The sequence below is a fragment of the Protomyctophum bolini genome (assembly GCF_963924005.1).
Source record: "Protomyctophum bolini genome assembly, chromosome: 20".
Lineage (NCBI taxonomy): Eukaryota > Metazoa > Chordata > Actinopteri > Myctophiformes > Myctophidae > Protomyctophum > Protomyctophum bolini.
Window position 1 is genome coordinate 5,176,931 of NC_137881.1, and position 24,556 is coordinate 5,201,486.

At 43.2% G+C, this 24,556-nt stretch overlaps 1 protein-coding gene and 1 long non-coding RNA gene across 2 annotated transcripts; both read right to left on the minus strand.

Moving 5' to 3' along the window:
* Positions 1-1,004: 1,004 nt before the first annotated feature.
* On the minus strand, positions 1,005-2,804 carry LOC308335134. Its single transcript, XR_013965982.1, has 3 exons — positions 2,670-2,804; positions 1,678-2,027; positions 1,005-1,489 (listed from the first exon to the last, which is right to left on the minus strand). It is a non-coding gene; the product is annotated as an uncharacterized lncRNA (long non-coding RNA).
* Positions 2,805-3,054: 250 nt separating this feature from the next.
* psip1b (PC4 and SFRS1 interacting protein 1b) lies at positions 3,055-23,125 on the minus strand (the record flags this gene model as incomplete). The annotated part of the gene is made up of 15 exons (XM_080793135.1): positions 23,001-23,125; positions 20,499-20,594; positions 20,179-20,243; positions 18,449-18,587; positions 17,768-17,812; positions 15,370-17,265; positions 15,007-15,171; positions 14,234-14,301; positions 13,370-13,486; positions 12,189-12,410; positions 11,152-11,876; positions 10,120-10,440; positions 5,281-6,350; positions 4,553-4,654; positions 3,055-3,294 (listed from the first exon to the last, which is right to left on the minus strand). Coding segments are annotated over exons 2-15 (5,259 nt in total), but the record flags the coding sequence as incomplete, so codon positions are not given.
* Between the last annotated feature and the right edge of the window lie 1,431 nt (positions 23,126-24,556).

A 24,556-nucleotide genomic window follows, 5' to 3' on the forward strand; every position in this document is an offset into this window, starting at 1 on the left:
TATATTTATAATGGGCTTCGGTGGCAACAAGGGCCAAAACTGTTGTCCACCAGGTGGCACTGAATGTTAAAGTAGATGAGAATTAACTCAAAGGAGATATTGGTCACAGAAGGGAATGACACTGACAGCCACGTGAAAACGTAAGAAATGTTTACAAAAAGCGCAATATTTAAACAAATCACATTTTATTGATCCCGAGACCAACTTCTTCACAGAGTTAGTCCTTAAAACAGCTGTACAGACGAAAACGTGTTCAAATGTAAATAAAAACCTTTCCTATTGTCCGTCTCTAAAAAAGACAGTGGTGAGACTCTCACGACACCTGTATATAAAACATAGACAGAGTATAAAGATCTCAAATGTACAAGAATAGGACATGTGATTAGAATGATCAATATAATGTGTTGACTACTGCCGACGTTAAATATTATCAGTTTAGAGTTAAGGCTTGCAGTTAATGTTAGTGTGTGTGTGTGTGTGTGTGTGTGTGTGTTACTCATCAACAAAAAACATGGAGCCTAAACACAAAATTACAGTACAATCAAATTGAACTTACATCATTTGGCTGATCTGTGGTGTGCCTTCTAACAGAAAAAGAAAATAACTTCAACACTTAGGACCACCTTAAAAAGGAAGAACTCTCTCTGCCACAATTTGTGAACATTGAAGAAAACATAAAAACTCACACGCTCACACCGTGTGTGTCCAAAAGCCTTACTTTTATCCAACATAATTAGAACTTATTCAAACTTTTCATTGGTAACATATATAAAACTCACAGAAACTTTAACTACCGTACTTTAACTTTTAAAATGATTTTCCCCAAAAGATTTCTTTCCGATTCTTGTGTGACACTCTTGTACGACAACGTAGGGGATTGATAGAAAAATAAAACAACGAAAATGAAATACGGGGATACAAGGTTTCTGCCCGACAGCAAGGAAATGCAAACTAAAAATAAACTATTGCAGATGTGGTGGGGGAATTCTTCTCTTTCGTTAGCTCTAGTTTTGGTCACCTCTGAAGCACCTGAAGATGTGGTGGGGGAATTCTTCTCTTTTGTTAGCTCTAGTTTTGGTCACCTCTGAAGCACCTGAAGCAACATGTTGGTGTGCAAAGGATTTGCTTCATATTATCTGTGTGTATATAAAAATATATCGTTGCTGTCAGGAGGAAACCACCAAGGTTTTTTTTTCTTCTTTTCTCCTTTACAGATAGTTTGAGGATCCAATGGAGTTCAGAGGTTTGTTAAGAAGTGCCTTTTAATACTTAATTGGTTACATATTGTCTTAACCAACACACAGACTTCAAAGGTGTTCAATAGAGTTGATTCATGAAAAAAATAATAAAATTAGTTAAGTGGTTCTCCCTCAGATAAAACAATACGTGTGGGGGGGGCAGTGTCTCAGGAATGAGAACTGTGTGGTTGCCAGTTCGATCCCTGTGGGCTCCCCCAGAGTTAATGTGGAAGTGTCCTTGAGCAAGACTCCTCATCATCATCATCATCATTTATTAAACTCACGACCATGATCACATGGTTTGGAGCACAGATTCATAAAAGTATACAATCGGAAGTATACAATACATTACAGATTACACGATATACATAGTCATATCGGAAGGCTTTCCCTATTTGTACAGTGGAAGAATCATTTTTCAGAAAAGCACCCAATTTACCGAACCCATAATTGCTCCAGATGTGCAGGTTGGTCTGTGCCCGAATGTGTGTGTATGGGTGAATGTAAAGCACAATCTATGTAGAGGTGTATGAATGTGTGTGTGAATCTATGTAAAGCTCCTTGGACAAAGGCGCTATATAAATGCACCATTTATATATATAAATGTATATTTATACATTTTGTGGAATATACTGTGTGTGTGTGTGTGTGTGTGTGTGTACACAGTATGATTCCACAGAGGTGTGACCTTCCTCAGTCTGTCCCACCAACCCAGACTGCAGCATCAGGAACACTCCACTGAAACAGAGGAAAACCAACAATCCAGACTGCAGCATCAGGAACACTCCACTGAAACAGAGGAAAACCAACAACAGTTTCTTTAGGAATATTTGTCACAGTAAACGACCAGTTTGTCTGTATGTATTCACATGTACAGGCCACAGCGTGTGAGAGATGGACATAATCATGATGTTGCCAGGCAGGCTACTAGGGGTCACGTTAAAGAAAATCCCAGAACAAAATGCAGTATGCAGATATAATGTAATGATTAGGGCCATTACAATATGGAACACATTACCCACTATGATCACTGAAGAGGTTCCTTATGGCTTATGTACAAACTGCACGATATTTGCCTCTGATTATTATGCTGTTTTTGGCGCTCGCCGACAAAACTCCAGATCTGACGCAAGATCGAGCTTCGATCAGTGAGTTTTTTGCTGGCTGTGTGTGTGTGTGAAAGGAGCTGCGAGAAGATCCAGCGCAGATAAAAGCGCTCTCAGACGCCTTCCCGAGCGTTTCTGAATATCTAGCAGGTTTGATATTTGGCTCTGTCGCCGACTACTGTGTCCTACATATTGGTAGCTCTATTAGCCCAATATCGCTGCAAACGTTTGGACCTTGTGTTGTAATTGCATGTTTGTCGTGGACCCCAGGAAGAGTAGCTGCTACTCAGAATAATAAAGAATAAAGAAACTCAGACAGACTCACCTGCTGTCGTCTCTCCTTCCGCAACAACCATTGCTTCTTTCATTACTTCTTCTTTCACCTTTTCACTCTGTCCTTCACTCCTCTCCTTCTCCTCCTCTCTCTTCCCCTCCTTCTCCTCCTCTCTCCTCTCCTTCTTCTCCTCCTCCTCCTCTCTCCTCTCCTTCTCCTTCCCCTCTCTCCTCTCCTTCTCCTCCTCTCTCTTCCCCTCCTTCTTCTCCTCCTCCTCTCTCCTCTCCTTCTCCTCTCTCTTCCCCTCCATCTTCTCCTCCTCCTCTCTCTTCCCCTCCTTCTTCTCCTCCTCCTCTCTCCTCTCCTTCTTCTCCTCCTCCTCTCTCCTCTCCTCCTCTCTCCTCCCCTTCTCCTCCTCCTCCTCTCTCCTCCCCTTCTCCTCCTCCTCCTCCTCCTCTCTCCTCCCCTTCTTCTCCTCCTCCTCCTCTCTCCTCCTCTTCTTCTTCTGCCACCTCTCCGCCCTTTGCTCCTCCTCCCGCTCCTTCTCCTCCAATAGGGAGCGGAGGAATTCGGGGCTGACGATCTCCGTCTCCTCCAACAGGTAGGTGTGTTTGAAGCGGTGATACAGCATGGACGCCTTGTCCATCACCGCCTGGTTGCCACTGTAACTACGCATCTGAACGCACACAAACACGCACATGTCAACGTGTGTCTGTCTCTTATCACTGTGTGTGTGTGTGTGTGTGTGTGTGTGTGTGTGTGCTGGGACGATTGATTATTTTATTTGACATTATTCTTTTGATTACTTTTCCAATTAATAGAATTCATTCATTCATTCCTTCATTCATTCAAGTTTTATTTATTCTCGACAGTTCCTACTTTTCCAATTAATAGAATAACGGAGAAACACGTTACTTTTTTTTATATAAGAACCGAATTGAAGACCGCCACGGCGGTTGTCACACAAATATAGTGAACATAGACAATCTGCACTAGAGGCCGGAAATCGCCAAGTAGCTGACGATTCTAATTCCGATTTTCAGAGAGCTACGATTCGATTAATTCCGGTTAATTGGGCTATAATCAGATTACGATTTGATTACCGATGCATCGCGATGCCAATACATGATTTATTGATTTCCCCCTCACTGTGTGACTAATGAACAAAAGTGCTCTCTAATGATCCATAATGAAAACACATTAAAACAGTTTTACTGCATAACCCCAAGTTCCCCGCTATTTAATCCATGTTTCGGTGCTGCTTATTACGCTAAACCCGCTATTTGTTTAATGTGTTTAATTTTGCAGTTTTTTTTTATAATTAAAAATAAATTTGGCCTGGTGACGAGGCCGTCGCGTTATGACGACGAAACCGCAAATCGAGCAGTGCTCTGTGGGCTGCAAGGGCTTCTGGGAAAATGAGTTCAATGCATGTGGGACGGTGGTTTGGACTGGGCTCTGCGAGCCATCGCAGCCTGTTGGACTATGGGACCCATGGGACTATTTTCCAAGGGGATTCTCATGGATTAAAGCAAATGCAAATACTTTGGCGTTATGCTCCAAAAGGTAATAATACAATCCTGGCAGCCTAGGTAGGATGGATACATTACTTCCATCATCTTGTATTGCTAATAAGAGAAGAGATGTGTCACTGTCAACGAGGAAGGTAATTATTTGACAACATCAACAACAATTGCAGAAATTATTTTTGTAAAATAATATCAAATATATATTTTTAAATAATAGATTGACATTTGCGAATCTATCAATAATCACTATTACTTTATCGCGATTAATCCAAGAATCAATTTTTATTTTCCACCCCTAATCCACACACACACACACAAACAATGCGTTTGCATTATTTTCACTATTTTATGTGTGTGTTCTCTGTATTTATGTGTGTGTAATGGACGTACTGTGTGTGTCGTTACCTTTCTGAGCGTAGCGATCAGCTCACTGTGTCTCTGGACGTGTTGCGTTGTGACGTACACCATGCTGAGCTGGTCCAAGGCCAGCAGACACCCGCTCACGTCCTGTCACACACACACACACACACACACACACACACCAGATTATCAGATTAACCCATTCTGACCTGAGATCAGATTCTAAAAATGTCTTCTGGATCCTGCAGTTTTCTGAAAAAGCTATGTTTCTGTCAGTCTTTATTTGATTTTTCAAAAATAGCAGACCTACAAGCTCGTAGCGCGCCACTCGGTGGCACGCTATGATTACCAGGCTCTTGGCCACACACTGAACTCAAACCAAAAAACCCTTTCAAAATAAAAGTATGACACACAGTGCCTTGGGTCATTTACAACTAGTCTAAACCAAAAAGTTTCTAAACTAAGTACTGCACCCGTTGTGTTGTCGTATGTTTGTCTTGTTTCAAAACTTGATTCAGGTTATGCGGTTTGTTAACTGTCAGTGTCACTTCCTTGTTAGTATAGGACTATACAATTTATTTTTCTTTTATGCTACCACAATCAATGTGTTATCTTTTTGGTAATGTCCCGTATGGGTGTGTCACATGTATTGTTATCTGATTCACTGTATACCCTGAAAATGTGTATGTATGTATGGGTGTGCGTGCGTGCGGGCGAACGTGTGTGTGTGTGTGAGAGAGAGAGAGAGCGTGCATGCATGTGCTTCAGCTCACAGGTTTGTCGTTCTTCAGAGCGATCCTGATGTCTCCGTGTATCTTGTGCAGGGTGGAGTCGGTCAGACTGACGACCGGTCTGGCCTCGGCCTGTTTCTTCTGCAGCTGCACCACCGGCTGCATGTTCTTCTGTCGTTCCTCCACACTTCCTCCTCCCCCCCTCCCCCCCGCCGCCGACGCTTCATCCTTCTCTCCTCGCGCAGCAAGCGGCCTTCCTGGCGACTGAGGCTGGCTCGGCGATTTCGGGGCCGTAGCCGCCGCACCGCCTTCTGCGGCGGTCTTTTCTCCAGAACTCGTTCCCGGCGTTCGGAGCTGTCTTGTCGTTTTTGGGGTCTTCTCCCTCTCTTCTCTCTCCTGTTCTCTCTTCTCCGACTGTGATACCCTGGTTTTCCTCTTCTCTGGTTTCTTCTCTTCTGCACTGCTCTTTTTTTCATCCATCTTTTCTACTGGTCCCGGTGTCTTCTCTGCCGGTCCCGGTGTCTTCTCTGCCGGTCCCGGTGTCTTCTCTGCTGGTCCCGGTGTCTTCTCTGCCGGTCCCGGTGTCTTCTCTGCCGGTCCCGGTGTCCGGAGCTGTCTTGTAGTTTTCGGGGCCGTCTTGGAGTCCTCTGCACTCTGTCTTTCGTCCGTCTTCTCTCCCGTGGCTGACGTCCGGAGCGGCGGCCGCGGCGCCGGCGCTTTCGGGGCAGACGTCGTCTCGTCTTCTGCACTCTTCCTTTCGTGCGTCGTCTTCTCATCCGCGCTCGTTCCCGGCGTCCGGAGTTGTTTCGCCCTTTTCGGGGACGACGACGACGTCGTCGCCGCTGCGTCTTCCGCTGCTGCTCTCTTCTTTTCATGCGTCTTCTCTCCTCCCGCGGTCGTTTTGGGAGGTTTGTCTGTTTTATTATTGTCCGCCTCTACGACGGCACCGGTTCTCTCGTTTTTCTTCGCCGTCGTCTCTCCTCCGGTCTTCTCTCTCTCCGTCGTCTCCTCTGGCATTTTCCCTCCTTTTTCACTCCTTTCCCGTTCCCTCCGCTCTTCCTCCGACCCCCTCGTCTTCCTCTTGTCTGCTTTCTTCTCTTCCGTCGTCTTCTCTGAGATGAGTTAAGACACAGTAAGTGAAGTTAATTTCGGTTCGTCTAGGTTTAGTCCATTGCTTACCCACATTCACACACCTTGACGTTATAATAACAAGGCCACCCTGGGTGGAATTTCTTCCCCACCAACAAATATGACATGAAAGCAAAATGGTCGCTGTGTGAATGACTCTTTTTGATACAGAGACAGTCATGGCGGCAAGACTAACTGTTCAGCAGAAGAGAAAAACTATTTTTTATCCAAAATGAGTTAATGGCACAGGCAGACTCTTCACATTATAGAGCATGTCTGCAATAAATGTCAACATGTAGCTAGGTGTAATGTTAGAGACCACAGAAGACATGTAAATATGAAATAGATGATTAAACATGTAGCTAGGTGTAATGTTAGAGAACACATAAGACATGTAAATAATATGAAATAAATGATTAAACATGTAGCTAGGTGTAATGTTAGAGACCACAGAAGACATGTAAATATGAAATAGATGATTAAACATGTAGCTAGGTGTAATGTTAGAGACCACAGAAGACATGTAAATATGAAATAAATGATTAAACATGTAGCTACCGGTAGGTGTAATGTTAGAGACCACAGAAGACATGTAAATATGAAATAAATGCTTAAACATGTAGCTACCGGTAGGTGTAATGTTAGAGACCACAGAAGACATGTAAATATGAAATAAATGATTAAACATGTAGCTAGGTGTAATGTTAGAGACCACAGAAGACATGTAAATATGAAATAAATGATTAAACATGTAGCTAGGTGTAATGTTAGAGACCACAGAAGACATGTAAATATGAAATAAATGATTAAACATGTAGCTACCGGTAGGTGTAATGTTAGAGACCACAGAAGACATGTAAATATGAAATAAATGATTAAACATGTAGCTAGGTGTAATGTTAGAGACCACAGAAGACATGTAAATATGAAATAAATGATTAAACATGTAGCTAGGTGTAATGTTAGAGACCACAGAAGACATGTAAATATGAAATAAATGATTAAACATGTAGCTACCGGTAGGTGTAATGTTAGAGACCACAGAAGACATGTAAATATGAAATAAATGATTAAACATGTAGCTAGGTGTAATGTTAGAGACCACAGGAGACATGTTAATATGAAATAAATGATTAAACATGTAGCTAGGTGTAATGTTAGAGACCACAGGAGACATGTTAATATGAAATAAATGATTAAACATGTAGCTAGGTGTAATGTTAGAGACCACAGGAGACATGTTAATATGAAATAAATTATTAAACATGTAGCTAGGTGTAATGTTAGAGACCACAGAAGACATGTAAATATGAAATAAATGATTAAACATGTAGCTAGGTGTAATGTTAGAGACCACAGGAGACATGTTAATATGAAATAAAACATGTAGCTAGGTGTAATGTTAGAGACCACAGAAGACATGTAAATATGAAATAAATGATTAAACATGTAGCTAGGTGTAATGTTAGAGACCACAGGAGACATGTTAATATGAAATAAAACATGTAGCTAGGTGTAATGTTAGAGACCACAGAAGACATGTAAATATGAAATAAATGATTAAACATGTAGCTAGGTGTAATGTTAGAGACCACAGGAGACATGTTAATATGAAATAAAACATGTAGCTAGGTGTAATGTTAGAGACCACAGAAGACATGTAAATATGAAATAAATGATTAAACATGTAGCTAGGTGTAATGTTAGAGACCACAGGAGACATGTTAATATGAAATAAAACATGTAGCTAGGTGTAATGTTAGAGACCACAGAAGTGAACATCCCCATGCCTGGGTTTAACTCAGACGTACAGCTGGCCAATGAGCTAAATAACTTTTACCTTAGATTTGAGAATCAGGACTTTGCTGACAAAATTACTCAATTAAAGAACGAGACTAGAGCCCCTCCAGCCCTGTTTATTGACAAAAAAAGTGTGGAAAAACACCTCAGACACACCAAGTAAAAAAGTCCAGGGCCGGATAACATATGTGGCAAGGTTCTCTCAACATGTGCTGAACAGCTCTGCAGCATTTTTCATTTTATTTTTAACTTATCTCTTCAACAACAGCGGGTCCCTAAGTTATGGAAACAGTCCACAATTGTCCCAGTTGCCAAAAGTAGGACCCCAAAGTCATTAAATGACTTCAGGCCTGTTGCTTTGACTTCATTAATAATGAAATGTCTGGAAAAGCTAGTCAAAGGTAACATCCTAAAGCAGGTGGAGAAATCTCTAGATCCCCTGCAATTTGCATACAGGTCTGGAAGAGGTGTAGATGATGCCACTATCACCCTACTGCATTTCCTGTACCGCCACCTTGAGGGGAAAAAAAACACAGGCCAGATTGTTGTTTGTTGATTTTTCCTCAGCCTTTAACACGACCCAGCCACATCTTCTAGCCCAGAAGCTAATCAGTCATTTTAAACTGGATCTTAACCTTGTTGGCTGGATCTTAGACTTCTTAACTGTTAGGTCTCAGTGTGTGAGGGTAAATGAGGTCATGTCTTCTCTGCTGCTCTCCTCCACTGGTTCTCCCCAAGGCTGTTGTCTCTCCTCACTGTTGTACATTCTGTATACCAACGACTGTTGTAGCCATCACCCTAACAGGTATATTGTCAAATTTGCTGATGACTCTGTAATTGTTAGCCTCCTTGAAGACAATGAAATACAGCATGGGCCAGTTGTCGATGACTTCATATCCTGGTGTGACAAGTCATTTTTACAGCTAAATGTGACCAAAACTAAAGACATGATCATCAGCTTTAGACGGACTCTTCCCAGTCCTGCTCCTACACTCATTAAGGGCACAGAAATTGAAGTCGTAGAGAGCTACAAATACTTGGGTGTCGTTTTGGACAACAAACTCTCATTTGACTCTCATGTTGCCTCCACTTCTAAAAAAATCCAGCAGCGTCTTTTTTTTCTGAGGAAAATGCGTTCCTTTAATGTCTCATCTGTTATGATGACTCTTTTTTATAGAAGTTTTATTGAATCTGTTCTCATGTTTTGTATGGTTGCCTGGTACGGTAACCTGACCTTAGCAAACAAGAACAGGCTCAGCAGCCTCGTCAAAGTGGCCAGTAAAATTTCTGGGAGAACCCAAGCCCAACTTATAGATCTGTACAAGAGGCAGATGCTTAAGAGAACCTCCTCCCTCCTGGAGGTATCGGATCACCCACTTTGGTCTGAGTTTGAACTGTTGCCCTCAGGTCGTCGGCTGAGGGTGCCCGCCACAAAGACCAATCGGTTCAAATTATCATTTGTCCCAGCTGCTATTCAACTACTGAACAGCAAATAGCACTTTATTCTTGCCCTTTTTGCACATACTGCCCACTAATGCACTTTTGCTGACTTTGCCATTACTGTATGTCATGAATTCTCTGTCTCTAGTGACCTGTTCTTAGTCTTGTAATGAATGTTGTTGTGTGGTTTTGTGTGTATTTTTACTATGATCTGGCTGCAAACCAATTTCCCGCAAGGGACAATAAAGCTAACCTTGAACCTTGAACCTTTCAAGCCTGTTTTCTCAACTCGCTGTTTCTCTGCAAGACATTACTCTATAAGCCATATCTCCAAAACTGGTTGGTCAAACTGAACAATCAGAACAACCAATATGTCAATTTAAAGCTATGATTCCCTGCTTTCACATGACACGAAGAAAAATAAATATATACATATAGTCAACCGAGAAGATAAAAAAGACAAAGATACTCGATAAATGACTTTAAAGAGAAGGGATAATCTCTTAGACTTACTGTCAGTCTTTTCCACTGTGGTTTTCTCTCGCTCTCTCTTTCTCTCCTCCTCCTCTCGTTCTTTTCTCTGTTCTCCTGCTTTCTTCTCCTCTTTCCTCTCCTCCGGTCCTCCTGGCATCTTCTTCTCCTCTTTCCTCTCCTCCGGTCCTCCTGCCATCTTCTTCTCCTCTTTCCTCTCCTCCGGTCCTCCTCCCATCTTCTTGTCCTCTTTCCTCTCCTCCGGTCCTCCTCCCATCTTCTTCTCCTCTTTCCTCTCCTCCGGTCCTCCTCCCATCTTCTTCACTTTGGTTCCCTGACCAGGAGATGCTTTAACGATCATGCCTAGAATGAGTCGTGCAACAGTTATAATCAACATAAAATATAATGAATGTACTTTTATGTAATCGATTTTCAAGGATATTATTTAAATTTACTTTTTTCTTTTGCCACAAAATAGTGAGCTGTCCTGCAACTAATTTTGTATGAAGTATAAAACAGGGATTAAGTGGTTGATAAAACCAATCTTAGTAAATTATAAAAAAGAAAAAGAAAGAATCGACTATGCGACGCATGCGTCGATCCATTGATATAATAAAAACCCAAGGAATCCAGGGAAAAAATAAAAAATATTTTACGACCTACGGTTCAAGAGTTATAAGCCAAAACGTAAAGTGGGCTGTTATAGCGCCACCATGAGGCCGACCGATAACATTATAAGTTAATAAATTTTAGTAATTATTATGAACCTACCCTCCAAGTTTTGTAACTATAGTGCTTACAGTCTCTGAGGACAAAAACACTTGAATGTGGTCGTCAATGGGGAAATTTAATTCACTAATAAATTCATATCAATTAAACTATTGAACATTTCCCTTAACAAAATACAAGCACCCCATTCCCGATGAAGCCGGCCAATTTGAGATATGGCTCAAGTGCGTGCTGCCAAATCTGTGGGAGGAGTACCAACCACACTAATAGCACGATTATTCGATTAATCACAATAGTAATCGATAGAATAATCGCCAACAAGACACTCGATAGCCGCAGCCCCACCTATGATCCTCCTCTCCTCCTTCTTCTCCTCTTTCTTCTCCTCCTTCTTCTCCTCCGTTCCCTTCTTCCCGGCAGCCGTCTCCGCCTTTAGCTTGTCCTCTGTTTTCTCTCCCTCTTTTCTCCTCTCCTCCGCTCCCTTCTTCGCGGGGGCCAACTCTGTCTTCTTCCTCTCCTCCGTTTTCTCTCCGTTTCTCTTCTCCTCTCCTCCCTTCTTCGCGGGGGCCAACTCACTCTTCTTCCTCTCCTCCATTTTCACTCCCTCTTTTCTCCTCTCGTCCGCTCCCTTCTTCACGGCGGGCGCTTCAGTCTTTTTCCTCTCCTCCGTTTTATCTTTTTTCTTCTCCTGCGCTCCCTTCTTCGTGAGGGCAGTCTCAGTCTTTTTCCTCTCCCCTGTACTTTCTCCCTCTCTCCTCTTCTCCGTCTTCTCTCCCTCTTTTCTCTTCCCCTCCGTTCCCTTCTTTGCGGGGGCCCCTTCGGTCTTCTTCCTCTCCGTCCTCTCTCCCTCTTTTCTCTTCTCGACCGTTCCCTTCTTCACAGGGGCGCCGGTCTCTGTCTTTTTCCTCTCCTCCGTCCTCTCTCCCTCTCTCCTCTTCTCCTTGCTGCTCTGTCGTTCTGGCGTCTTCTTGTCGTTCTCCGTCTGCTCTGTCGTTCTCTTCTTCTTCCTCTTCCTCTTCTTCACCTCCTCCTCCTCCTCCTCGCGCACTCTGTCCTTCTTGTCCTTAAGTCTGTCACAAAAAATGACATATTCACTTTTAACAGTTATTTCAGATCATCATAATTATCGTTTGCCAATTGTCGTCATAATTGTTTCCATTCATCTGAATTAATTAATAAATGTTACTTAACCCATTTTGGGGCGGGAGCCCGTTTTGGTGTTAGCATTACGTTGTGCTTTAGCTATTGAAAAATAGCAGATCTACAAGCTCGTAGCGCGCCACTCGTCTGCTATTTTAGAAAAATCGAAGAGCGACTGACATTTTTATGATCTGATCTCAGGTCAGAATGGGTTAAGTAATCATTTTGAGTACTTGGCGCACCTCTGGTCCTTCGTGGTCGTCGTGCTGCTCCTCTCTCCCGTCGCCTCCTCTCTCTTCCTCTTGCGTCCGTCCTCCGTCTCTCTCGCCTTGACCTTTGACCTCTGCGCGAGTGTCGCTCTGATGCCGGTCAGCGTGGCGGCGGCGGCCGCCCTCCTGCCGTCCGTCGTCGTCTTCTTGGTTCCCTTCTTTCTCCCGTCCGCTTTCTTCACCTCCGTCCTCTTCCTGGAAACCGAGACAGTACCGTGTGGTCAACCAATCAATGTGTGCGTGACGTGTGTGCGTGTCACGCAGCAGCGTGCACGCGTAATAAAGCAAAAAAAACATGCAGTAATCCTGGTCTCTAAACTGCCTCCCCCTGGCCAGCCGGGGCGCCTGATGGAGGGGAAAGGAACTGGTTGGAATAATGTGTTCCTTCCACGCGCTACGTCCAACCAGGGAAACTCCCCCCCCCCTGTCAGGTGTAAAGGAGCAACTTGGACACTCAGGCATGAAGGAAGCATGAGTTCAAGTCCGTTGCTCTCCCCTTGTCCCCCATATATGGGGACTAGGTTGGTGGAGGGTGTGAGCCCAGGATAACATTTAGATGATTGACACAGGGGTGAAAAATGGGTTACAAAATCGTGGGATAAAAAATATATTTAAAAAGATAAAGCAAAAATAAAATCTCATGACTGATAATGCAATGAAGTTGTTTATGTGTTATCATTCTAAACCTAGGTTGGCAACTGAAAGCTGAAGAAAGATGTAGGCTTAAACCATTGCTTTTATGACATTTCGGAGACCATTCATGTTGCATGGAATTCATTTAGAGTTGCCTATTATGTTTACCAGCTTAATCTCCCCAATTTAGTTGGCTTATACCAGCACATTAGTCTGTTATTAAGCACATAGTCATATACTTTTGCTGCACTATTGATCACACTTAAAATGTGGCACAAATGTTTGAATATATATTCTTTCAGAGTGAACTTTTTTTAACTCAAATCTTTGCTTCTGGGAGGGGTCCCTGGAACAACATATTTTCAGATGGAGGTCCGTGGTCAATTACATGAGAATATTTGAGAACGACTCGCATAGAAACATGGGGTTTTCTCAGAAAACAGTCAGGATTTAGAAGACATTTTGTAGAATCGTCCTCAGGTCTAAATGGGTTAATCCATGTGTGTGTGTGTGTGTCTTACTCTGTGTTCTTCAGCAGACCTCTCAGAGAGCGAAGGACACTCTCTCTCTTCACACTTCCCATCTTCCTGCGGTCGGCTTTCTTCACCGCCTTTCTCTCTCCTCGGTCCGCACGCTTCCTGTAAGAGTACAGTTATGACTGTGTGTGTGTGTGTGTGTGTGTGTGTGTGTGTGTGTGTGTGTGTGTGTGTGCGTGTGCGTGTGTGTGTGTGTGTAGCCCCTTTACCACATGGAATCAATAATATTACTAGATTCATTACTACAGTAGGTTCAATATATATATTATAAAACCCAGACACACTTAACGACACACGAGGGAAATAACTGACCTACAAGCTCACAACACGTAAGCTTTTGTAAAACAGCCTATTTCGCTACTCGGAGCGGGAAACCTCTAGGTACCTGCCGATTCGATACCACTTCAGAGGTCTACGATTCAATATTAAATCGATAAACTTGATGCATCTCGATTCCAATACAGAAAATGGCACTCTCATTATACAATTTAGGCATTTAGCAGACGCTCTTACATTAAGCAATAACAATAGATGGCAATACATCACATACATAAAAAGTTATCATGAGTACGTAAGCTAAAATTATGAACGTTCCGGGGGGAGATCGTACTGAAGAATATTCTGTGACTACTTAAAAGGTATAAGAAACTTAGAAAAAAGCCTGGCAAGGGGAGGGCTGGCAGTCAATCCACATAAACCTATATACTTTGTTGTGTATCTATGGAAGTGTGTGTGTGTGTGTGTGTGTGTGTGCACGTGTGTGTGTGCATCTATGGAAGTGTGTGTGTGTGTGTGTATGTGTGTGTGTGTGTGTGTGTGTATGCATCTATGGAAGTGTGTGTATCTTACTGTGTACTCAGTAGACCTCTCAGTGAGCGCAACACACTCTCCCTCTTCGCAGCTAGGTCTCGCTGGCGCTGTACACACACACACACACACACACACACACACACACACACACACACACACACACACAATAAATAAATGACAAACAAAATACTTTCATCTAATTCTATAAAATATAATAACAGAAGACAACATCGTAATAGATAATGTGTAAAATCATATTAAAGGAGCATTCAGTGATTTGGAAAACCCCCCTGGTCTGCCCCGGTAACAAGATGAGCACATGCACGCACTACAGATCATGATTGGCGGAAGGCCACTCTCTATCCTGATTGGATGAAGGCTGGGCCACCTAGCCAAAAACAAAACCTAAGGTTTTTTGACCCCCAGGGGTTAACTGGGGACAGGGAGGAACTCCTAATATGGTCAGCACACTCTATAGTAGGGAGGATTATCACAACAAAACCAAAAAATAAGTGATATTTGAAATTAAGTGAAATCACTGAATATACCTTTAATATAATAAAACGTGTCATGATAGAATATATAATAAATTATCAAATATATACAATAAATGTTCATATACGAGACGGTATGAAATGCATCGTCATGCTCATATCAAATACATTCTCATATATAATAATGAATGATAAGTGTCATCATCCTGTAGCATGCTTTGTGAGGATGACATTAATCTCATTAAAGTGACGAATTCTCACTTCTTCCGGCCCAGCAGAGGTGCTATCCTCCTGCTCTCCTCTCTCTCTTTCTCCTACCCGCTTTGGTCTCTTCTCTCCATCCTCCTCCTCCTCCTCCTCCTCTTCTTCCTCCTTCCCTCTCTTCCTCTTCTTCTTCTCCCCTCCGTCCGTTCTCTCAGTCTTCTCGTCTCCACTTCGTTCTTTCTCCTTGTCGTCGCTCTCTGGAGACTTTCTCTTCGTCTGCTGGTCAGAAACACACGAATCAATCAATCACTCTCATAAAACAAATACATTTACAGTATATCACGTTATATAAATGGGTCTGAATCATTTATTAAATCAATAAAATAAAGAGATAATTGAACATTGATATAAGATAGAACGATATAAGGATAGTAATAAAAGAGGTGCTAATAGAAACAGAAAGACATTTAGACCAACCCCGGCAGTCTGTGTGTCAGCTGTGCCCTTGGAATCTGCAGCCGCGCTCAGACTTCTGCTGCTTCTGGTGGTGGCGCTAGGAGTGTCTTTACTGGTAGACGACTTCCCCGCTGAAGCTAGGCTCAGACTGTGTTTGTCCCCGACAGAGACCAACACGACAGTAGGAGTCTTCTTGAAGTATGAAGCTTTGCCAGAGATGTGCGCTGCAGAAGAAGGAGCGGAAGTCTTCTTCGTAGGTGGAGGTTTGGACTCTGGTGTGGTTGTAGCGGTGGTCTGGTTTGGAGCAGCTGTGTTTGACTTCACTTTAGCGGGTGAAGCAGGTGTAGATTTAATCAGAGCAGGTGCAGCTCTACTAGCAGCAGGTGTTGTGGGTTTAGATTTGCCAGCTGTAGGTGTTGAAGGTGCAGCTTTACTAGCAGCAGGTGTTGTGGGTGTAGATTTGCCAGCTGTAGGCGTTGAAGGTGCAGCTTTACTAGCAGTAGTTGTAGAGGGTGCATCTTTACTAGCAGTCGTTGCAGCAGGTGTAGCTTTGCTAGCAGTCGTTGCAGCAGGTGTAGCTTTGCTAGCAGTCGTTGCAGCAGGTGTAGCTTCGCTAGCAGTCGTTGCAGCAGGTGTAGCTTTGCTAGCAGTCGTTACAGCAGGTGTAGCTTTGCTAGCAGTCGTTGCAGCAGGTGTAGCTTCGCTAGCAGTCGTTGCAGCAGGTGTAGCTTCGCTAGCAGTCGTTGCAGGAGGTGTAGCTTTGCTAGCAGTAGCAGTTGTAGCTTTGCTAGCAGTCGGTTCAGCAGTTGTAGCTTTGCTAGCAGCCGGTGTAGCAGGTGGGGCTTGGCTAGCAGTAGGTGTAGAGACTGGGGCTTTGCTAGCCGTAGAAGTAGCCGGGGGAGCCTTGCTAGCAGTAGGTGTAGCAGGAGTATCTTTGCTAGCAATAGGGGTAGTGGGTGGAGCTTTACTAGCAGTAAGTGGAGCAAGTGCTTTGCTAGCAGTAGGGGTGGCGGGTGTATCTTTGCTAGCCATGGGTGCAGTGGGTAGAGCTTTGCTAGCCATAGGTGGAGCAGGTGCTTTGCTAGCAATAGGTATAGTGGGTGTATCTTTGCTAGCAGTAGGGGTGGCGGGTGTATCTTTGCTAGCAGGTGTATCTTTGCTAGAAGTAGGTGTATCTTTGCTAGCAGGTGTATCTTTGCTAGCAGTAGGTGTATCAGTTGTAACTTTACTAGCAGAATGTGTAGCGGCTGTATCTTTGCTAGCAGTAGAGACAGAAGGTGTATCTTTGCTAGCATTAGAATTGTCTTTGCTAGCAGTAGGGATAGCAGGTGTATCTTTGCTAGCAGTAGGGATAGCAGGTGTATCTTTGCTAGCAGTAGGGATAGCAGTTGTATCTTTGCTAGCAGTAGGGATAGCAGGTGTATCTTTGCTAGCAGTAGGGACAGCAGGTGTATCTTTACTAGCATTAGTTGTGTCTTTGCTAGCAATAGCTGTATCAGTTGTCGCTGTACTAGCAGAACGTGTAGCACGTGCAGATTTACTAGCAGCAGGTGTAGCAGGTGTATCCTTACTAGCAGCACGTGTTGTCGGTATAACTGTACCAGCAGCAGGTGTATCTTTACCAGCAGTAGGCGTAGTTGTACCAGCAGAACGTGTAGCACGTGTAGGTTTAACAGCAGTAGGTGTAGCAGGCGTATGTGTTGTCGGTGTAACTGTGCTACCAATAGGCGCATCTTTACTAGTAGCACGTGTAGATTTAGTGAGTGTAGCTTTAATAGGAGTCGGTGTGACTTTACTGGGCGTAGCTTTACTAGCAGCTTGTGTAGCTTTAATTTGAGCTGCATTCTTTGTTTGAGGTGTAGTTTTAGGTGAAGTTTTGAGTTGAGTTTTGGTCGGCGTAGCTTTCTTTGCTGGACTCTGACGGGGAAAAAACACAACAGACTTATTTTTGTACATATCCAGCCTTCATTTGCCATGGGTGAGGGAGGGGTGGATAGACGGTTATGGGCCGTATCTGACTGGGCAACGCAAGATAATGCCTTATTCATACAAGTACGGTATAAATCACAGAACTCAATGTCAAACTGGACTAAACTTAGTCACCAAACAGGTACTGTGGCTGGATTTGTAAGAAACTAGAGGTTCATGCTCACATCTACCTTAAACAAAAAAACATTATGCACCTGCGGCAAGGGCAGGGGTCATTTTTTGGGGTGAACTACTCCTTTAATGCATTATCGCTTGTGAACTCAAGAAATAACCTTTATTAATTATACCAGTCTATATGCCAAGAGCCACTGTGAAATCAACAATTACAATGTTAAATTCATTCACTTCTACATCAGTGTTGTTCTCTACATCAGTACATCATCTAGGAATATTGTAGCTTAAATAATGTTTTATTCATAAAGTCTCCTACCACAACGTTTTGTCCACTGTCCTTTTTGGTCACAACAGGCACAACCTGTACAGAAACAAAGACATTATCAAGATGAAGGACATGAAAAGGAAATGAAAATACAACCTGGGCGATGATATCGGACATAATTTGACTTTTTTGATGACATTGGTGTTGGCAATTACACCTATTATGTCTTTTCATTGTGTGTATGTAAAGTGTACCATTGTTTGTTTGCTTAAAGATCAAATGTTCTAAAATAGAAACTTCAATAAAATGTGAGTATGTTTTTATTTTCTTTCACCCTTTGTAACTCCTTCAGCACCACCTGGTGGTCACCAGTTTAGGCTCTGAGTGCCAATTCTCCCATTATAAAGAAAGAAAGAATTTGTAATTCTGTACACCAGATTAGAGGAATTTTCAAAATATAGATGAAAATAAAATAAAATAAAATCTTTTTGAATTCCCAAGGGAGAGACGTCTTGATGCCCGTGGCATCCATTACTTAATAGGCAATTAGACGTCTTGACGTTTTTGGCTACTAAACAGTTTTAATGTTCACCAGGAGACAAAAGTCGAACAGAAATGGCCAAACATGATCACTTATTGTGACGTTTTGAAAACAAGTATTTAAAAAAGCATAGAACACACAAGAAGAGAGAGAGAGAGAGAGAGAGAGAGAGAGAGAGAGCTGGTCCTTACTCTGGGTTTGCTGCCAAGTCCAGGTTTGTTTTCGATCTCCCACATCCCCTCTGTGAAACCTCGAACCCTCGACCCGCTGGTTCCATAGCGCTGTTTGTTGCCTGAATAAGGCACGACGTTCTCTACCGGAACAAAGCCACTGGAGAGGGGAGGAGACAAAGAATCATTATTAAAGGGGTAGATGAAACCCTAGGCTGATTCTGTAGTCTGTTTTCCAAAACATTAAATCACACCCATGTGAACCGAGTGGTGCAACTCCCGTGTGGGGGGTCCCCAGTGGGTCCCCCCGGAACTTCCAGGCCCACAGGAACGCGCCCAGGGTGCCAGCCCGCTTCCGGCGAGCCGCCCCGCGTCCGAAACGGTCTAGAAATGACAGAGTTAAGGTGGTTGCACACTGGACACGTTTTTCGGAAAACCTATGGAGAAACGCCACTAAAAATCTGAAAAACGCGCTCTGTGTGCGCAGGGACCTTTACTGTGTGGGGGAATTAGCATTTAGCAGACACCTCCCTCTCTCCCTCTCTCTCTCTAAACATAAGGACAGACAGGTACGTGGACATAGGCACATTGCTGTTCCTTGGAGTGGTTGCACTAAAAAAAATCACACCTGTGTGAACCAAGTGGTGCAACTCCCCTCTCTAAAAGCTGAATAACTCCTAATCTACGGAGCTCTCCATGGTTTGGTCCATTAGCGCGATTTTTGCGGAGGTTTTTGCTGATAATCCGGTGGTCTAGATGGAAACATTGGTGCTTTCTAGAGCAAGGATGGCTATATTTTAGCTCGCTAGCATTGACGCTATTTATGTAGCATCCACACACGGGTGCGGGTGCGTGCGCACACCAGTGGTGCACGCGCACATGCACGGCACTACACACACGGGTGCGGGTGCGTGCGCACACCAGTGGTGCACGCGCACGCATGCGCACACCACTCGTGCTCATTGACACAAACAGGTACATACACGGACATGGCGAGCTGGTTGTAGAAGTGGTTGCACCACTTAAAAAACAGGGTAAAAACATGGCAGGCTGTATGGATGCCGGCCAGCCATATACCCACTTGAACCTCAGTGTCGGCAAAAATAGCCAATCTACAAGCTCACAGCGCGTTGCATTCTGAGCTTTTAGGGCGAAGGGTTTAGGTGTAGTAGATGGAATAAAAGTGATCCAAGTACAGTTGCAACTCAGGTCTGCTTTACTAAGAATAGACGGTTTAACGCTACGCTGTGATGTAAGCAACAGAGCTGCAGCCGATCTAATTAATAATGGCTGTGTTAAAGCCTATACTAGTTCAGACCAAATATTTGTGATGAGCCCATTGATTGAAACCACTTGCAAGAGAATTCCCCCAAACTGTGGTTTGCAACATTCTAAAACTGGTCAGTCCAACATGGAGGCGACGAGCTGAGACGCCTGCCCTTTTCCCCCGTGACTCTCGTCACTTTCCACCTCTATCTATTTAGGTGCATGTCACAAAATGTTGCACTTTTGACCAAATATCTCGGACTCTTCAAAATCCGGACATTGGACTCAAAATGATGGCATCATTCGTCATCATTCGGGCTCTAAGGAGCCCGAATGATGAGGAACAATCTACGATCTTAAATGTGTGCTTATGCTCCGTATAAGACAAAAACAGACACTGAACAGAGTGGAGAACATGTACTTGTATTCTGGTGTGATAACTAGCAGTAAGTGATGACACTAACTACTAGATGTACAGCACTTACTTCTGATGAGTTCCAAAGAAATACACCAGGATTTTCTTCTTGTTATCCTCCTCCATCTTACAGACCTACACACACACACACACACACACACACACACGCACAAGTTTGAATTATTTTATTTGGATCGGCACAAGAGGCGCAATACAATAGACCCAAACACTGATCAGAATTAGGTTACATTGATTATATGGTCCAACCAGATATAACTGCTGCACATGCTTAACACACAGAGAAAAAAGAAAGAAAAAAAGATACATACTATTACTTGACACTACTAGTTTTTTTTAAGCCACCTAGGGATAAATGGAACATAAACTCACCCTGGCAGGCCAGTGAGGAAAGCCTTTCATCTTGGCGAAGACCAGCTGTCCTGGTTTGAATCGATCTGAGCCTTTTCCAGGCATTCTGCAACCCTTCTGTATTGAACGAACACACACACACACACACACACACACACACACACACACCTCTAGTATCGATATTGTGAAGATAATATCAGAATATGATAATTACATTTTTCAAACGGAAGAAATAGCAAAGAAAAAAGCCCCTAAATAAAAATAGCCTGGCATTTCTCTGCGTATAAAATAAGGCTTAAGCGGTCATATCACGATATTAATTAAGATATCCAAAATCCCCATGTCTCATATCCAGTTAGCCGCAATTTGCAACACTAGATTTCTTTTTATCTAGACTGGCAACACCAAACATTGACAAATGAACAGCCCATCCATCCAAACATAAACGTAATTTATGCATATCCAAAAGCATATGAATTAGTCTAGACTCTAATGCACATGTTTTAATGTGGGGTCTGGCCTGGGGAAGCCATGGGGTGCTTGCCAGGTAGCAAAATTGATAGTTTGGAACACGGAACAATGGAATATTTACTGGGTCTTCAAATCCAAGTGTGGAACCATTAGGTTCAGGGTTAAACGAACACTGAGAAGGATTACAGTATTATAGCTAGCAAGCATTAGGGGGCCATCTGTCCCCCTGGGACCAAATCTATATCAAACTGTCTGGGGGTCCTTGAAAGAAACGTTTTAGAATCACTGCCGGTATTAAAAGGAGAATTCCATGCTAGAACAAGGCTTTCTTATCTTTATTTGTAGTTGTTACGTCCCCACCAAAGAGGTCCAGGTGTTTTTTTATGCAATAGCACATTATTGGCTATTTCCCCTACAATAAGCCCTCAATGAATTGAATGGGGAATTGGGGTGTTATTTCCATCAGTCATAAATCTTTTTTAAGTGGTGCAACCACTTCTACATCCAGCTTTGTCTGTGTACCTGTGTACGTACGTCAAATGAGCACGAGTGGTGTGCGCATGCGTGCACGTGCACCACTGGTGTGCACCCGCACCCGTGTGTGAAAAATCTTAACTAGGTACAGACTCAGTGAGCACAGTCTCGCGATCAAGAAAGGCCGTCATAGGCAGACCTGTATCCCGAGAGAAGACAGACTATGCACCCACTGCACACTAAACGAAGTGGAAACCGAGCTACACTTCCTAACCATCTGTCCATTGTACCAAGACATCAGAGACACATACTTCCCACAGATTACAACCAACCACACACGGAGATTTTGAAAACATGACCAATGACAAAAAACTCCCATATCTGCTGGGCGAAGTACAACAATGTGCAAACACAGCAGCAAGATTTGTGAGTTGCTGTGATAGGAGAAGGATATCAAATGGAACACAACCACCCTAAAGACTAATCATTGTGTATATTCCAGCACTATACCTGCATCGAGTTATCTTGGTACACAGAAGTTGATCTATTGAAGATTCTGACCTTCAAAGTACATAATTTTTGTTTTGATTGTATTGCTGTATTGTTGTATTGTTCTTTCTGCTTTGGCAATGTAAACGTATGTTTTCTCATGCCAATAAAGCCCTTTGAATTGAATTGAATTGTGTGTAGTGCCGTGCATGTGCGCGTGCACCACTGGTGTGCGCACGCACCCGTGTGTGGACGTTGTTGCTACATAATTAGCGTCAATGCTAGCGACCTAAAATATAGCCATCCTTGCTCTAGAAAGCGCCAATGTTTCCATCTAGACCACCGGATTATCAGCAAAAACCTCCGAAAATCGCGCTAATGGACCAAACCACGAAGAGCTCCGTAGATTATGAGTTATTCAGCTTTTAGAGAGGGGAGTTGCGCCACTTGGTTCACACAGGTGTGATTTTTTTGGTGTATATATATAGTATCCGAATCGCCACACTTTACTACTTATTTAGATGGAAATAAGCGAATTGGCACAAAAACCCAACCCCCATTGAGGGCTTATATTAGTGGAAATAGCCAATAATGCACTTTTGCACAACATAACACCTGCACCTCTTTGGTGGGGACGTAACAACTACAAATAAAGATAAGAAAGTCTTCGACTGAAATTGAGCTATTGTGCTTTGCTTTGTTTTATCCCTTGATGTATCTGTATCTGTGTATTACATGTGTACATATAGTGTGTTCAATGTTCATTGATTGTTACATGTGTATGTTATTGTCAGTGTGTGTCATTTGTGCGATATTATTTATTACATTAACAGATTATTGGTTGAGGAGGGGCTTATTGTTTTTATTCACTAGTCTCTCTGCATATCATCCATTTATATTAGTGTCGTGCACATCATATAGACATAGTTGTGGTTCTACACGTGCCGTTTTTTATTTATTAGCTGCAAATAAACAAACCAACTCAAACGCTCCCTCTCTCTCTCTCACTGCTGTTTAAAATAAATGCAACGTTTCGCACACTGTCTGCTACCGTTCATTCCTGTTATAATTAAGAGAAACGTTACTCACCAACGAACTCAATTACAATGTGCGGAATAGAATGATATCTGTTATGGCATATAAACTGTATTATAAGATGTTATCAACTGTTCTCGGTGCGTTGCGTTCTTTCCGATCAGCCCTGTGGCGTCGCCATGTTGTTTATCTTCCTGACGTCACGAGCGCGGAAAGGACACGGAAGGAACCTTCTTCTTCTCTAGGTTTAAATGTCAGGTTACTATGTACAAGTGAACATACCGCCATCTACTGTAGTGTGTGTGTGTCTGTGTGTTTGTTTGATTGATTGAAATATTTATTAACAGTTTGCAGAATTACAGTACATTTCAAGCACTAACTCAATACAAAGACTGTTAACTGTGAGTGGACGACCCAATTAAGCATTACACTTGTTTACAACAGGTTCCACATTGTTCAATTCATCAAAACATTTAGAGACATACAAATAGACACTTCTATATAGTTAAAGAACAGAACAGGAATTCATCATATAGGAAGCAAAAAGGGAAAAGATACATATACAGTGAGGGGAAAACGGGGGGGGGGCGGTGGGGGGGATTCAGATTTTACAGGGGCCAGTTTCGAATTGCAGCCATCCGGTAGGTGCCCTTTGAGAGCGGTTTTGAAGGAGTCAAGGGATTCACATGTCTTAATGACTGTTGGTAGGGCGTTCCATATTTTGGTGGCATAGGAGCGAAAATAATTTAGTCCCAGTTGTTTGTGCCGAATCTGGGTTGTACATGGTTTGTTGCACTCCCTCTGGTGTTGTGGGTGTGGACTTCGTTTACATTAAGGAAGTATTTAGACAGGTACATGGTTATCTTGTGTGTGTGTGTGTGTGTGTGTGTGTGTGTGTGACCCAAAGCCTCCCTGCTTGGCACTCAGCATCAATGGGTTGAATTCGGGGGGGTCAAATAAAATTATTGCAGAGTGCGGCACGGCTGCAGCTCACCACTCCTTGGCTGCAGCTCACCGCTCCTTGGCTGCAGCTCACCGCTCCTTGGCTGCAGCTCACCGCTCCTTGGCTGCAGCTCACCGCTCCTTGGCTGCAGCTCACCGCTCCTTGGCTGCAGCTCACCGCTCCTTGGCTGCAGCTCACCGCTCCTTGGCTGCAGCTCACCGCTCCTTGGCTGCGGCTCACCGCTCCAATTGTGAAGAACAAATTTCACTGCGGTAATGTGTGTATGTGTGTGGGGCCTTATTTTCACCAGTGCTTCAAGTAGCCGATCTACAAGCTCACAACGTGTCAATGTAAGTGGCCTATTTCAAGTATTGTAAAATGCGTTTCAAAATAGAAGAGCCCTAATTTCATCAAATGGTGTCCTTGGCTCAAATGCTGATGGACCTCGATATGAAAAAGGGTTGACAACTAGGGGTGCACGATTATGAAATTATGACGGATATATCCGATCTCCCATTATTTGCAGGGTCAAATCTGCCCATACCAAATCTGAACGATTCCGATATTATACAGAGGACCACAATGGAAACAAGCCTATAGGGGCTTATTGGCCCAAAGCCTGTTAATAAAGTATTCAATCAATCAATATCCTATACTCTTTTCACAA